The sequence below is a fragment of the Numenius arquata genome, chromosome 10 (assembly GCF_964106895.1).
Source record: "Numenius arquata chromosome 10, bNumArq3.hap1.1, whole genome shotgun sequence".
In the NCBI taxonomy this organism is placed as follows: Eukaryota; Metazoa; Chordata; class Aves; order Charadriiformes; family Scolopacidae; genus Numenius; species Numenius arquata.
Genome location: NC_133585.1, coordinates 55,175,105 through 55,192,009, shown reverse-complemented (window position 1 = coordinate 55,192,009; position 16,905 = coordinate 55,175,105). Strand labels below are relative to the sequence as shown.

General features: G+C 38.3%; 1 protein-coding gene and 1 non-coding gene across 4 annotated transcripts in view; one reads left to right on the top strand and one right to left on the bottom strand.

Annotated features, from left to right (window-relative positions):
• The first annotated feature begins 3,955 nt into the window (after nucleotides 1-3,955).
• TRNAL-CAG (transfer RNA leucine (anticodon CAG)) lies at nucleotides 3,956-4,038 on the top strand. Its single transcript has one exon. It is a non-coding gene; the product is annotated as a tRNA-Leu (tRNA).
• A 2,994-nt stretch (nucleotides 4,039-7,032) lies between these two features.
• GLRA3 (glycine receptor alpha 3) overlaps nucleotides 7,033-16,905 on the bottom strand; it is a 68,374-nt gene continuing 58,501 nt past the window's right edge. Inside the window, exons 8-10 of one of the 3 annotated variants that reach the window (XM_074154480.1) lie at nucleotides 16,661-16,807; nucleotides 10,932-11,051; nucleotides 7,033-7,302 (exon numbers count right to left, since the gene is read on the bottom strand). In XM_074154480.1, coding sequence (XP_074010581.1) covers nucleotides 7,033-7,302; nucleotides 10,932-11,051; nucleotides 16,661-16,807 — 537 coding nt within the window. Of the gene's footprint in view, nucleotides 7,303-10,931; nucleotides 11,052-16,654; nucleotides 16,808-16,905 lie in introns of all 3 variants that reach the window. The other 2 variants (XM_074154481.1, XM_074154482.1) reach the window with 2 other exon arrangements.

The following is a 16,905-nucleotide window of genomic DNA, read 5'->3' as shown; positions in this document are numbered from 1 at the left end:
TAGAGCTCCAGGCCATACGTTGCTGAACTGAATTATTTGTATATGGAAATATTTCATTTGGAAGAATGGCAAAGTCATAGAATCACAGAATGGTTTGGGTTGGAAGGGACCCTAAAGCTCATCCAGTTCCAACCTCCTGCCCTCGGCGGGGACACCTCCCACCAGACCAGGTGTCTTGTGTTTGTATCCCATCGACCTGAAAAGCAAGTTGAAAAGAGGTAATTGATGTTGCCTTTGGTCATATGGGGTCTGGGAGCACAAAGCTTCTGCATTGGGGCTGCAAAGGATTTCTAGCCTAAATGGTATCATGTTGACACATGGCTTTACCAAGATGACCATTCTGTGTGCTCTTCATAGGCATATTAACCCTGCTGTAACCAGACTAGCAGAACTCAGACTGGTCTCACAGGAATTCTTGTTTGCTAACCTCACTTCAGTTCTCTCATAACTGGTTTTTTTCTATCAAGGAGCGCTTAGGAGGGCCCACAGGTCTAGAAAGTTTCCATAAGACTATTTTACCGCAAGTGAATTCTTTGCCTCTTTGATAATAAGATCAGCAGGACTATTTTGGAGTGGCTGTCCTGATTTCAGTAGCCATTTATCAAGATAACTTGCCCTGAGTTTTCAGAACAGGCTTTTTTTCAGAGCTGCCCGTCCTCGGGAGAGACCTCTTTCCATCTGCTCACTGTAAAGGAAGCCTGGGAAGATCAAACTCCTAATTCAGTGCCTACCGCCCTCCATCATGCTCCCTGGAAACTCCTCTTTATACGTTTCATTAATGCAGTTAAAGTATTTTGAAGGTTAATCTGATTAATTTAACAAGTAAAGGCACTCTAATCCTTCTCTCTCAAGTTTTCACTCCTGAGATATTTAATGGTAAATGCACCTTAACTACTGCTGAGGGTTCCACCCTTTTTCCCAGTGGTGTTGATGGTCCCTCCTGTGACTTTAAACCCATTGCCTTAAAAATCATAAAAATGATTGCATGGTTTCTGAAAAAAGTTAAGTTTATTATTTTTGACCAAAATATCTACAATGACATGAGTGACAGCATAAATTTCACATATTTTAACACTTCTGTCTGCAGAGAATGTCAGTTTAAGTGTGATATGATACTGTAATACAATAAAAAGGAATTTAATCAAATCCATGCACAACACACTTATAGAGCTTTACCAAAAAGGAAGTACTTTGAGATGAAATTGCCATCAGACAGAACTCACAGGAGAATATTTTGAAAACTCACAGACAATTTATTGATACACTATCGTATTTTTTTTTTCTTTTCTTCTTGTTGTAGCCTTTAAAAAGCCGGGATGACTAACACACAAAATACTGTATTTTATGTTTAACCTTTAGGTCAAAAGCTTATGGCACAGTTTGTTTTTGTACAGCTTACGATTACACATTCATGGTACATCAGAGTCCATTTCATCCGTTAACAGCACTCGGCCGTACATTAAAATCCGAACATCAGAAATGTTTCTTGCATATTTCACAAAGATGAAAGTGAAGAAGTGCAGTAGATCGTCAAGAATAGAGGATGAGCCAAGGTTTTTCTGGCATTTACCCCACTGCTGCTGGGAATCCAACCTGCTCCCACAAGCCTTCCCAACCGAGAGCTGTCGGTGTTGTGTCTTGCCTGAAGGCACCTTTTCCATAACCGCTCCAAAAGAAAATACTCCATTTTGTTATTATTAACAACTAGCTTAGTTTGGTTATTTATATTTTTCTTCTTAGTTGTCCCAAAAAGGAAAAAAAAAACACCTGTGATGAGCTGATATTGTTCTCATCTAAATAACCGTGTGATTGTATAGTAAAATGCGGATAAAGTTATTTTACTGCCTCGCAGGGGTACTGTAAGAATTAAAAGCTCCTTTGGCAGTTTCAGAGTTTAAGGCCAAATCCTGCTCTGTTGGATTAGAATAATTCCTATGATAGCTCAAATGAGAGCAGAAAGTATATCTGGCTTTTGTCACCAACCATCTCAGCTTGGGCTGGGAACTGTATAAATAAAGTAATTTCCATCTAATATAAAATTATTGCTAAAAATAATAGGGTGCTTTTTTTAAGTTAAGGAAGACTTTTTATCTTTCCCTAATGTTAAAAATATAAGGATTTTTACAGTTTATTATATTCTATTTTTATCTACATTATCAACCTACAATCTTTAAGGGGGTTATAGTACAAAGCGGGAGCAATACCTTACTCCTTAAATGTAAAGTGCGCACCTAAATCACCTAAATATAAGCCTTTCTAGTGGGTAAACGGAATCACCTCTCCCACATCACAAAGGATTCTTTATCAAGCAGCCTATAAAAAGGTTTTGGAACAAAGTCTAATAAAGAGAATCCAAAGAAAACCAGTATATGATCGAGCTGAAACAATAATAAAATCCCACGTTCTCCCTGGATTCCACTAACCTGCTTAAATGATAGTGCTTGCTGCCAAAACTCCTTCAAAGTAGAATGTGCTTTCTTTTGGTGTTAAAATAAATACATTCTCAATAGTAAACTCCTACTATCCCTTTCTCCTTCGAGCCTGCTCTAGTTAGTCAGCATCATGGAGAAAAAAGCAATGCGAGCCTGTTTTGTTGATATTTGAATATAGTTTTGAAGATAAAATGCATTTTTCTATTCAGAATTTAAGCAGAATTTGGTGCTGTGGCAGGTGAGTGTCTCTCCTGCACCTCTAAGGGACCCTTCTTATTCTCTCTCATGGTCCTGAAGCTTCTGGCCTTTGGAGAGGAGAATTCCTCCAGATCCTACAGTTCCTTCCTCTGTTGTCATTGTGTTGCAATGGTCTTCTAGTGCCGGAATTTTGTTTTTGAAGTATAGGGCTGGTCTACGGAGACCACCAAACCATGACCCGAGCAGCACGGAGTCTGCACCTATGGCAAATAATGACTTGGGGCAAAGCTGCGTTGGCCTGTCATGTGGGGGTTGTGCTTACAAGAAGCCTTCTTGTGTGGGGGTAAATGGCTTTAAACTGAAAGAAGGGAGATTTGTACTAGATATAAGGAAGTAATTTTTTACAATGAGGGTGGTGAGAGCCTGGCCCAGGTTGCCCAGAGAAGCTGTGGCTGCCCCATCCCTGGAGGGGTTCAAGACCAGGTTGGATGTGACTTTGAGCAACCTGGTCTGGTGGGAGGTGTCCCTGCCCTGGGCAGGGGGTGGGACTGGATGGGCTTTAAAGGTCCCTTCCAACCCAAACCATTCTGTGATTCTATGTTTCTATGATCTGTACCCTGCAGAGCCCAGGTTCAGTGACAGCAAGATAAGGTAACATCTACTTCAGCATAAGGAATGGGCTCTTTTCCAAACGTAGGAGAAGCCCTGCTAGGTACCATCTGCCTCGACCATTATTTCCTTGATTATTTCCTTTCCATTCTTGCATCTTCTTAACGTTATTCCCTGCTACTTCATTATACAGTGACAAAAGGACCATCTCCCAGCCTAATCTCAGTAGATGACAGCTGCTGTTGATTCCAGCTCTGTTACGGAGGAGGATGGCCCTGCCTGCTGGCATTGCTGGGCTTTTCCCCTCATCACTGGTGAAGTTTCTTATCTCAACTGACATTTCTGTCCCTTTACCGTGTGACTTTACACTAAGTCATTTAGGAATCATCTAAATGAAATTTAAATTTTATGTTCTGCTTTCTTTTGAAAACCACATTATTTAGCGGACTGCAAAGGCTTCTGTCACCTTGGCAAATGTTATGGTTCTGGTAAAAAAACCCACAAACCTATCATTGTCAGAGAGACTTGGGTTCCATTATATCAAAATAGAAAATCTTTACTTACCTGAGGGCAGCAGAACAACATGCCAAATGTTGTGTGCTTTTGAAAACATCATCATGGAACCATTTTTTGCTTTTCCCCTCTGTTTGAAATACTTTTATCATGAATGGATTGCTGCACAATAAAAAAATGTGCAGTTTTCATAATGATAGCAGGTCAGGATGGCCGAGCGGTCTAAGGCGCTGCGTTCAGGTCGCAGTCTCCCCTGGAGGCGTGGGTTCGAATCCCACTCCTGACAAGTCCTTTAAGGAACATGATTTTGTGCTGGCCTTGGTAGTGTTGGGTTAATGGTTGGACTCAATGATCTTAAAGGTCTTTTCCAACATAAATTGTTCTAGGATGATGCTTTAAACATAATTAATTCTCTTTCTTTTCAATGTGCCCTGTTAGAAGACCGAGCATTATATGTAAATATTCAGTTTAGAAGTAGGGTGTGCTCAACCTCCCAATGTAATGGCCTATGAAAGAGAAGTAGAACTACACAGAGGAAGGGATCTACTGGCCACTGGCCAGGTCTGAGACCCCCCTCTTCTCTCCCACCATAGCACATGGCTGGAGAGATGCATCCTGAGAGGCAACACCAGGCATTATGTCCAACTAAATTAGGCCCGTTAAATCTACAGATCTCATTTATTTTAAAGAGAACATGTAGGTAACAATCCATTAGGGAGGCCAGAAAAGAATGAGAATGTAGATTTATGCTTTTTGTTTATATATGCTGTAATTTTTCCTTAGATTAGCATGGTTGAGTCAAAAAGAAATGTGGCACAAGGGTTATTCCTCCTCACGGAGGTAATAGTTTCACATATGAATGAAGGAACTTGTCCTTCTTGCTTAGCAATTTACATTCCTTCTGACCCCCTGCTGCATTTTGCCAGTGTTGTAACCCAGTCTCTCTTTCATCACTTCCAAGATTTCCTGACTGATTTCCCTCTTTGAGAGCATAGACCTTTTCTGCCCTAAAGAGTGAAGAAAGAAATTAGGCTAAATTTGTTTAGCTCTGCTTTACTCAAATTTGTTCACGTTTTCAAAGCAGGGTAGCACTGCACGTGTGAGAGCAGCAGAATGGTTGGAATATAGGCAATGTCAACCAGCTGCTCACATGTTATAAACTAGAATAACTAGGAGTTATTCTGATCTGATCTTTTTGATGCACTTACCCCTTCAATGAAGAATTCTTCATTGAATGAATGCAATTCATTGTTGAATGCAATTCAGCAATTTTAGAAGGAAAGAAGAGAGAGGACCCTGAAAGATGATGGATCTTGATTATGGATCCAGGACTTCAAACAGTCCTTAAACAAAATACTGTTGACTTCGCTGACAGCAGAAGCGAGTTTATATCCCTCTTCATACGATACAACTAATGGTAACTTTGAGAGAGACAGATGTAACCCAGCTGAAATGTCAGCCGTTATTTCATTATACCCTCTCGCACAGAAGAACAGGAGCATGCACATAAAGAAATCAACACAAAAAAGACACAACCTCAGCAAAAAATAATTGTTTAAAGTGGATTGAATCCATTTCAGATCATAAGTGAAGCAAAACTATATATTAAAAAATACTGTTTTAAGATAGAGGAGGATTATAGTGCTTCTTTCTGACACAGCTGACCAAAACCTGAGCACTACTATTTTAGAATCTAACAAATCCTTAGGGGAAAACAACAACAAACCCAACTAAGCCCAAGGTTGTTGTGTTATAACCCTCGGTGCAGAGATACATGGTTCTGTTAGTTCATATGCGCCATGCCTTTGGCAGGGCACCAGATGTTTGCCTCCAGCTGTATTTTGCTTTTGTACATACATTCTGAGCAACAACAAACCAAAAATTTAAAACATGTTAAAAATAAAAATATTTTTGTAATGAGAAACAGCCTCAGCTACTGGACCCAGTAATTCTAAATGTCAGATTTCCATATCTGAGCATGTTTTTGTTTTTCAGTAAACAAGATTGGCAAAAGTAAACACTCTTGCCTACAAGCCCTGCCATAAATGTGATCTATTCTGTTATAATTCAAAGAAGCAACTAATATGACCTATTTAATCCTAAACAGGGAAAATCTCTCTAAGAGTTTTGATAGTTGTTCTCCAATTAATTAATGTGAAGTATAATAAATGTGAAAAACAATTCAGATCCTTTTTCATGTTTTACAACAGTGACATGTTTTTCCAAAGTTGCGAAGTGCTTCTTAGCCAGTATCCAAGCCATATCAATATGCTTCAAAGAAAGAGACAGAAAAATTGACATATTCACAAATTAAATTTCCTGTATTTATGTAACAAGTAGGAGATAAATGTGCATAAACACAGCTCTACTCATCCTACAGATGTTTCAGGGAAGCAGTTGACTATCTGCTCTTAATTTTGGTCCCAGATAGCTTTGCATTGAATCAAAATGAAGCATTGCAAAATTTTTATGTAGTTTGGCTGTCTCCAAAGCTGCATGAGTTTTATCAATTGAGAAAAAAAAACCTTCAAAAATATAAAAAGGATTAAAAAATATTATAAGTTTCAATTATCAAAGTGTAGGTAATTAAAAGAAAAAAAAATCCTATGCAGGAGTCAGTTCTTTACAAATTTTAATATATTTCCCATGTGATATGCAGACTATTAGGCTATAGATACCTTGTGCTGTCTGAGATTATTTCACCACACACCTTCCAGGAGAATGGCAATATGAAGTACACTGAATAAATAACTTAAATGTGTCGTGTGCTCATTGCAAAACCACAGGTACTGTCCTTAAGACAAGAAAAGGTTCTTAAAACTGTAACCTCAGATCAGTAATTTGTCATTATCTTGTAAAATTGAAGTAAAAGTTACAAATGCTAATCTATTCTGTAATACTATGGGATTTACCTAGGGTATTCTGGATCCTTTTTTTTTTTTTTTCGTTAAAAATACACCAGAATTAAAAAAATGTAAGGAACATCAAAGAGAACTGTACAATTATACCACTATGTAACAGTATGTATAAATACTTGGCAGTAAAGCTTCAGTAGAGAGTGATTTACAATGAAAAAGTTAATATTTAGTTTGACACGGAACGTTTGCAAGAGCAGATGTATCTTCTCTGGGTGCCATTCTCCCACCTCGCTGCGACTGGGCATGGCAGGGTCTTTTTTTGTCCCCCCTCAATGCCTTTAACTCTCCCGGTCACTCCTGGGATGCTCATTCCTAAGGGAAAGCCGCCTGTTGAGCTACGTGTAGCGCGAGCCTTAACCTCCTTATTGGTGAATGTCTTCATGCCTGATGATTTTGTAAATTACCCAATAAAAAATATTGAAGATCAGAAAGGCTAAGGGGAAACAAGCCCTGGATATTGTGTCTATCTTCTTGGCCCGGTCAATGAATACCTTTCTCATCTCTTCAGGGCTTTTTGGTGCAGCTTGAGCAGGGTTGTTTGGCCCCTTTTGGGTCACTCCGTCTTTCGCTTGCAGACATGGGCTCACTCCATAGGCTGTGAAACTAAACTGACTGTCCCTCATGTCATCGTCCTGTTGGGAAAAAAAAAAAAGAAAAAAAAGAAAGAAAAAAAAAGGAAAGAAAAAAAGCAGAAGTTTGTTTTATTCACAGAAATCTTACCAGCTGCTAAATAGCAAGTGTTTCACCGTCACCTCAGTGACTTCTTGAATCCACTGTTTGACTGAACCGGTTGAAATTTCAGCCCTATCAGTGTCTGTCAGAAATACTGCAGCAGCTTTAATAAGCACAGAATTCTCCTATTTGTTTCTAGATTCTATAATCTCTTTAGAGAATAGAGAAAGCTTGTTAAACTGGTGGTAATCAGGCACACAACTTCCAATTTGGCTTGACTTTCCCCATTTACAGTAAATATCCTCAGTCTTCAATTGGGCAAACTTCAAACTTTTAGACAACAGTCGTTAATTCTGTACGTTGCTTAATGAAGTGGGATCCTGGCCTCAAGAGGTACTCATCATACAAGCACTAATGATCTTCACGTTAATTGTATTAGTGAGAATTCTGCCTATTTGGTTATCATATATTTAATTAATCTTATCTGTGTGCCTTATTTTGCTGTTCCCTGTGAATGTGTCAGATAAAGAGAAGAGCATGGAAAGTGTCTTAGTTTAAAATAAAGTGAATGAAAGCTAAAGGCTGGATTTTTCTTCTGGCAAAGTCATTCTGAGTTCAGGGAGCTATAAGAGAAAGTGGTTTTTAATCACGTGTCACAGAAACAAAAGTAGATGGTCTGAAGATGTATATATTTCTATAACATGCATTTCGAGAATGGGGCTTCTGTCTGGAGACACATTTTGTACTTCTTTTTTCCTGGTTATGGGTGTTCTCAAGTAATGAAAGAGGTACAAATGCAGGCAAATAAGTGAGACATAGACTGTGAAGCCAGGGCCAAGTTTCATTCTGAAATATACTCCAGTGTATTCTTTCACTATGTTTGCTATGCAAGGATAGTCGTGGGATTTTGATGGCATTCACAATTTTTTAATACTGATTTTACATTCAGGATTTCCTGTTTTTCATGTCTAATTTAGCTTAATTGCTTTAGGATCTTAGACTTCTATGAAGTATGACAAAGTATTATGTATATGTTATTTCCTAGATAAGTATTTTAGAAAATATTTTCCATAAGTACTAGAAAAAAGAATTGAGCAGCAGCAATTTTCCTTTTGTAAGAGAATTTTTGATATTTTGAAGCTCTTTCTAGCTTAAATTAAAATAAAATAATAAAAAAATTCATTTACAAAAGCAAATCAAATAATAAGTGTTTCAGTTCAGTAATTCTGAAACTTTTTTGCTTTATTTAAACCTCTTACTTTGTACAAATGTAATTTCTCAATGAACACAGTTTAAATCCAAATTTCCAAATTTTTCATTTTGAAAGTACCTGTGACGTTTGGAAAATCTGAAAATGTTTTGGAATGGAGAATTAATTCTGAACACATTTAAAGTTCTGATTAAGTAATACTTACTAGAAGAACCCTTGTTAATTACTTTGTTAACAAAAATTCCAATGATGTTTATTGACAATATTATTTGAAGAACAAATAATACAAAAGAATGCAGAATACTAAGTTTGAAGTGAACTGGTTGGCAATCAGCACGAGCATCCAGCAGAGCTGTAGTTATCACCCAACTGCAATACTTTTTCAATTATGTAAATTGAATAAACTTATAGAGAATAGACTTCACTGAAACTACTGTGCTTCAAATCTGTGTTAGAATTCTCTTACGAAAACAAAAAGTAAAGAAAAATTAACACAAAAGAAAAGGAGGAGGGAAAAATCACTGACTTACTGCAATATGGAAATGAGTAACAGAAATACAAAATGATGGGATCATTATTTGATGACGTGATAAAACAAATATTTCTGCAATAGTGTTCCTCTCTTGTCAGAAAAGAGTGGGAAATAACATCTTCATAGTAGTTGTATTCCAGGAGAGTTGTGGCGTTGTATTCCCATTAACAGAAGTTACAGATATACGGACTGTGAGAATTTACACTAAGCTTGCTCTTTAAATGCCTTCATACATATGATTCAGGGTTTAAATCTTTCTGTTCGTCTCCAGAAAATAATTCTGGAATGGGTTTGAAGGCCAGGTCTCTGAGTATTTATTTGTTTGCTTGGAAAGTGATGTGAAGGTCCTTCTAGGATTCTAGCAGTTCTGCCCAGTGGATGGTGTCTCCATGAGGGCAGGTGGGATGGTTGAATCTACCAAATCCAACCACTGTGCTGGGGCTATGAACATGTGGGAAAGGCCACCACCTGGAACGCTGTAACATGCCAGGTACCACCACGCTTTTTTTTTCTGGGGGACCTGCTGGAATATCCAAAATGTGGTTCTGGAAGTTTTTCAGCAGATTCATAATGCAGAAGAATCCTTAATTTGGCCTCAGGTTGATACCTAAGGGTGCTTGTACACAGCAGGGAAGACGTAGGTACTCTAATTATTGACAGTAATGTTTGAGTGCTTTTTCGAAGGCATTTTTATAAAATGTAGGTGACACCCCATTTGTTTTTATCGACTGACTTGGCTACAGTCCCTCTTTCTGACTGGGAACATTTCTCATAACACGTGTCTGAGTCCACAGCTGTTGAAATCACCTGATGGAAGTGCCCCGTATGGCCCAGGTGAGAAGCTGGACAGTGAATCTTCCTGGAAAAGTGCATTTTGGTTGAATTTTTTTTAAAAATATAATAAGAAAGCTTTGGTTTTGGTCTTTTGCGTATTTGTTTAGTGCATCATCACTAAAGAAAAGAAAATGAATGATTTCTTATTGATTTTTGATAAAGCTTTTAAAATCTTTTTATGAATGAACTTTAACTAAGGTTTGATATGAATGTGCTTTTCACACATACGGCTTTGGAAGGAATTTGGAAGTTATTCTGAATACAGCTACATAGAAATATTTCATCATCTCTATTAAAATTACTGTAATTAAAGAATGTAAATAAATTTAGATCACAGTCTATATTTAGAAATTTAGAATTTTATGGAGGCCTGTAGGAAATAATTTCAATTAGTTTATTTTCGTATCAGTGTTGCTCTACAAAATACTTAGCTATAAAGTATTAGAAAGGTGCCAGTTTCTGTGGCCCTGTGACTATCCTGTTTTCTGTCCATATATTTAATAATACATTTCTCTTGAGGAGTCATAAAGGCAGTCAGCATAAGAGCTGAAAAGATCTCTATAGCCTTTTGCGTGTAGGTTGTGGTAATGGTTTGAAGGCTTATTTGAAGCCTTGGCTTTGGTTATTTGAACACTATATTTTTTATTGTTCTTTTTTTTTTTTTTTTTTGTGAAGAAAAGTGTTATTGAATTGTTTTGGACTACGAAGAGCTTGGTTTTAAAAGCTGATCTGGTAGCAACTGATTGCACCTTGAACTGATGTCACTGTCCCTTTGAAGTTGCAGAAAGTAAAATTTTAATACTGTATTTTAATCCAGATTTAAACAGATTAAAATGGATTACAAAATTAACAAAACAGGTACCTTTATCAACATTTCACGTCATCACATACAGGTAGCAATGAAGGTTTATGGAGTTCACACGGGAAGACATTATTTCAGACAAAAGGACAGGGCCTCTGTTAATGGTTGGGTACCACATTATGACAAATGGGACATCTTCTTCATAGTTTACCCTTAAATTTGTACTGTAGATTTGAGGCAAAGTCCCGTCTATAGGTCCTGTACATCTCAAGCCATTGCTATGCTGCAATGATTCACTGATTTCATTTCCATCAAGAACTCCCTCAAAATACTTTCATCAAAACGGGTGGGTTGACCAAAAAGAAAACAAAAGAAAAGAGGTGTGATTACCATTAAAGACAGTCTAGTTTGATTTCTATTTTCCTCACTAAAGATACGGCGATCTTTAGCTTTTTGAAAATAGAATTAAAATATTGACTATTCCTGAAAACTAAATATATTAAAACCTGATCTAAAATCAGTGTTATTCAGTATATGTACGCAGTTTGTTTTTCCCCACAAAGTGTAAATGAAACTAAGAAAAAAGCACCGGTTACAGGCGTGTTTCAATATCCCCACAGGACTTAGAATTCTGCCAGTTCTGTCCTTTTGTCTTTCAAGACTGAAAAGAGTGTAATTATAAGTGAGTAATTGATATTAATTCATTCTGAAGGAACATTTCCTTCATCGTAGTAATATAATATTTGTGAAATAGTTGTGTTCATTGGCCAGATTGCTTTCTCTGACAAAACACTGTGGATCATATACTGACCACCAACTGAAGTCTCAAATTGGGAACCAAAATTCCTCTGTTCCCAGGATTTGTTATGCCGTTTGTGTACTCATAAAGAAATGACACCCTTTTTCTAAAATCTCCTGTACCTATTGCGATGGCTCTTGGGAAACAGCAATGAGTAGGCTGCATATTATGTTGCAGTAACAGTTTTTAGTTATAAATGTATTTAGAACACAATCCCAGACACTTTTTTTTTTTTTTTTTTTGGTTAATTCTCTGCAAATTGGATTGAGCCTCTGAAAATAAATTTTCCTTTTCGTTATTTGGAATTACTGAGCGAGGTCCGTAGTTACAACTATAAAAATGGTAGCCAGAGGGTGCAGTTATACCTAAGAATCGCCTTTGATGCTGCTGGTGCTGTTGTCTGGGAAGGGAGGCTGCAAATGGACTTGATGGTGTAAGAAAGAGGCAGTGACTGTAGGTGGAAAAAGCATAAAGAAAATGGCAAGGAGAGATGAGCTTTGGATGCCAAAATATCTTAGCAGAGCTCTGTAAATAAGTACATTTTGTATAACTATGATTTTCTATGAATCTCAGCAGCTGTCATTTTGTTTCCTACACTCGTTTACTGCAGGGGTTTTGTCTGAGTTCAATCATATGCTTTTTAAGAGAGAGATTTCAGTTCTCCTGTGTTTTTAATCGGCATTGATAAGGAAAACCCCACAGTTTTAATTAAATTTACAAAAGATTCCAACCTGGGAAAAACTGCAAGTTTGTTTGAGGATATGTTTAGAGCTAAAAATTCAACGACTTGGACAAAGAGTCTGAAAAATACAGGAGAAGAGTCAGTAGGTGCGAATACAAGGTGCTACATTTAGCCAGGAATAACCAACTTCACAAACAGGAGGTGGAAAGGGAATGGCTCTGCAGGAGCTCTGGAAAAAGACCTAGGCATTATGGAAGGTCCAAATCTTGATATGGGTCAATACCAGGCTGTTGTTAAAAAGCCAAATGGCAAAAGGGTTTGGATAAACCCAAGGAAGCTGTGGCTGCCCCCTCCCTGGAGGGGTTCAAGGCCAGGCTGGATGGGGCTTAGAGCAACCTGGTCTGGTGGGAGGTGTCCCTGCCTAGGGCAGGGGGTGACACTGGATGGGCTTTAAGGTCCCTTCCAACTCTAACCATTCTGTGATTCTATGATAAAAAAGCGTAGAACATGTTTGATATGATCCTTCAGCTGCTCTCAACTGTTACTGGCTAAAATTCATGTTGTGAACACAGTTTTGAGGAATTAGGTGGACTTATGAGGAGAATTTCCAGAGAATAAGAATAAGCCAAAAAAATAATATTCCCAACTGGAAATATTTAAAGAAAAAAAGACTGAATGGAAATGTGAAAATGGCTACATAAAGGAATGAAGTAGTCTGTTCTCTGTGCCCCTTCTAAATTTGCCATGAGAGGCCAACAAAGGCACAAGTAAAACACTTTCTAAACCATTGGGATAGATTGCAGGGGAGTTTGTGGATTTTTTTATGGCTGGGATGAATTAGGTATAACTGATTGTGACTTAGGTCAGGAAAATGGATTCCCTGGCCTCCCAAGGGCATTCTGGCACTGAAATTCAATCGTCTGACTGTCACTAGGGTTGCTTGGTGAAAGTAAATATTTCTTGCAACAAGCATGTCTTTTTAATTACAAAGAAAATAGACTTTGGAAATTCTTCAGCTGCCCTATTGCAATTAGATATTATTCGTACGTGTTCTCTTCTGTCAACATACATAAACATTTCCCAAACCATTTATTTTTGGACTTTTGCAACAGAGTCAAATTGCTAGGAATTTTGCTGTACCCTTGCAGATAAAATGCCAGTGCCAAAACATTCTGCATTCATCGGTTGGAATTCACCTGGTAGAAAAACCAAATCCTAGTAAAATGTCCCAAGAATGGTAAGCACATAAGGCGAAAATGTCTAATAAGTTACCCTAACTATTCTAGTTCTCTAAAATAGCAATTTTCATTTTGAAAAGAAATAGGATTTAATGCTCAAGGAAGCCATTGAAGTTTATTTTAAATGCAGCCTTTTAACCTAACTTCTTTTCATGTCTTTTGACTTTGTGGTCAAACGTACATTTCTTTATCCATGCTAGTTTTAAAAATTAATACAATTTAACTCCTGAGAGCCAGTGGCTGTTTGACCCAGTACAATGGGATAATAAACAGATACAGAACTTTATAATCATGGGCTATAGTAACTGTTAAAAGGACAAAAGAGGAAGGAAACACAAGTTAATTTGACTTATGATCCCAGAGCCTACATTTCATGCTAGAAATTGTGGTGAATAAATAATAACATTTGTGGTGAGGAAGGCTAGTTATTAACTGCTTTCTTTACTCCGTAAGATATCATTTATTATTTGTATACCGGAGGGTTTAGAATGCGATCCAAATTTTTTTGAGATAAAATCTCTGTGTTGTAACGTTTCAAGTTCCAGTATACTTGCTGGGCAAGGAATGGTTTAATAAAACACTGAGGAAAAAAAAAAAAAGGAGCAATTAGCTGAGCTGTCTCTAGGGCCTGAGAAGGTGTATTCTCAAAGGTTAACTCTGGCCAGGAGCTCTAGCTCTACACAGAACTGGAGTCAGTCAAGAAATGTTCAGTTAATCTTTTCAGCCAAATTTTTATTTGTCAAAATCATAACCTTGTATTGGAACAAAGCAGTTTTTGGTAAATTTAGGCTGAGAAACCTGTCTCATGGTGAAACACGGAGATACGGGGAGGAAGGGAAAGCCGTATATCCATGAATATAGTTAATACCCTCCCCTGGGTATGTTATGAAGAAATGCATTGAAATGCATGTCTTCATCCTTCAGAATCTAAGGGGAGTACTTGGCACTTTACTATAGACCCAGCAACCTCGAATCCTCGAATTTTATGAGAACCTGGCAGAAAACCTACCTGAAGAAGCTGGGAGACTGCCTAATGAAGTGTAAAATTAGAATAAGGAATTCAAAAATACCACGAGGTCAAGGACTGACCCAGCAAAATGGTTAAGTCAGTGAGACTGTTCATGTGCCTGCTTTTTTGTGATCTTCTCTGTAAGTGGTCCCTGCTCATGGCAGGGGGAGGGGTTGGACGGGGTGACATTTAAAGGTCCATTTCAACCCAAACTGGTCTATGATTCTACGATTCTCTTAGAAGTGCTTTGTATATTGTGGATCCTTCCCCACAGACCTCTAAGCTGAAACCTGATTGGTTGTGATTGCTGAAGAAGAGTCTCTGGTGAGCTTCAAGTTTGGCTAAGAGGGGGCTGGAAAGAGATTTGGGTTGTTCCTTTGGAGGGAATGGGATATTACCTGCCAGTTTCCCACCCTGTGATTATAATTGACATGTATTTAAGGAAATGAAAAGACATCACTAAAATTGAATATGGGATTGAATATTGCCCGAGATCCAGAAGACATTATAATACACGGTGAAAAAAGGAATGGACTAAAAGTATAGTCATATAATGCGTGACTCCCCACAGCTCTTTGTGTTTGAGACATGAGGCATTTGTTGTGGCTCACCTGCCCCCTGTGCGACAACCCATCCCGGCCCATTCCCCCCATTCCAAACCTTTAAGCAGCTTTCAGAGAGCTGCCATATTTCAAAAACAACCCTCCATCACAAAAATGTGTCTCAGAAAGTGTTTTTTCTGCTACTGTCAGCGAAAAGGAAAAAGCAGGCTTTTCACAGGGACGGAAGTTGAAATCAGGCACACACAGCCTGAACTATCCTGAGCTATCAGGTTGCGCCAGGGGAGGTTTAAGATGGATATTAGGAAAAATTTATTCAAAGAAAGGGTTGTCAAGCCTTGGAAGAGGCTGCCCAGGGCAGTGGTGGAGTCACCATCCCCGGAGATATTTAAAAGCCGGGCAGACGTGGTGCTGAGGGACATGGGTTAGGGATGGGTTTTGTCAGTGGTGGGTTGATGGTTGGACTCGATGATCTGAAAAGTCCCTTCCAACCAGGACAATTCTATGGTTCTATGATCCTCCAGGCTACAGTGCCTGGGTTTCTCTCTGCACCAAAAGAAGCCTCAGAATTGACACACAGGAACACCAAATGTATGAAAATGTCATTTTCAGTTGAGTGTCTAGCCTGCTTTTTGACATGGAGTCTTTCTAGAGGCTGCTTGGGTAGGCTTTGCAGCACTGCAAATTTTCATTATCCTCTAAGTAAAAGGGAAACAACCTGTAGAAGGTCTCCCCCTTGTGATGTAAGCAAGAATTGGGGTCAGTCTTCAGGAACGAAGGATGGATGAACTGAGTCATGTTGCTACGGTCAGACTTCCATCCCTGGTATTATTCTGGAGAGTGACTGAAAGCCAGTGGAAAGGCTCTGCGTGGCATCACTGGTGGGTACTCAATGTGGAGAAATATTTACTCTTTGAAAAATCAGAAGTTGTGGTTACATATTGTTGTAAGAAATGTTGCTTATTGCTTGATATAACTGCAAACTTCAGAATTCAAACCTGTAGCCTCAGCTGTTTGACTTTGCACATTGGTAGGGACTTATTTTACCCTAGTCTAGATAACTTCAGCTATAAAATAAATATTACTAACTATTGCTGTATTGAAGTTTCTTACTATTTGTATGAACAGTTTACATTAAATTAACATGACAGAAGAAAAAACCTCACCACTTCACAGCTTTTAAAATAAAATGTTAGTTCTTCCACCAATAATATTAATTGAAAAAGTAATTTTTTTTGTATTAAAAATATTTACATTCAACACAGCTGTTAAGGCTTTGAACTGAATACTAGAATGAAATTAAGGAACATTATTTGTTGAATCTCAGTGCAGCACAAACTGCTGCGAGCGCCAGCGACATTCATCCACTGAGGTATAATCTGCCTCCTGTAACAGAGTGAAATTCGTGCTTGTGCAGATGGCTCCCACATGGCCCCTGCCTCATTTAAATCCCTCTTAATCCCTCTTTCCAGAATTCGAGTTGGATTTATGCAGTGCACAGTCCTTGTGGTGACCCTCTGCCTGTAGTGAATTTCATTCCCTGCTGCCATTTTGTTTATATTTAAGCTGCGGTGTGTTTACCAAATTAACCCTATGTCCTGGCATAAATCAATCTCAGGCTCTTTCAGACTTGTGAATACTATTACTTTTACCTTGCTCTTCTTCCTCTTGCGGCGGAATCGCAGCAGCTCTTTATGCTGCCTGGACACAAAGTTTACAGCCGCGTACTCCAAGAGTGCCGAGAATACGAAGAGCAGACACACGGCCATCCAGATGTCAATGGCTTTGACGTACGACACCTACGGAGAGAATAGAGCAGAAAACTAAATATTTTAAAACCACAGATGAGAACTTTAGTATTTCACGTCAGGAGGAAGTGCATTAATATCTCCACAGC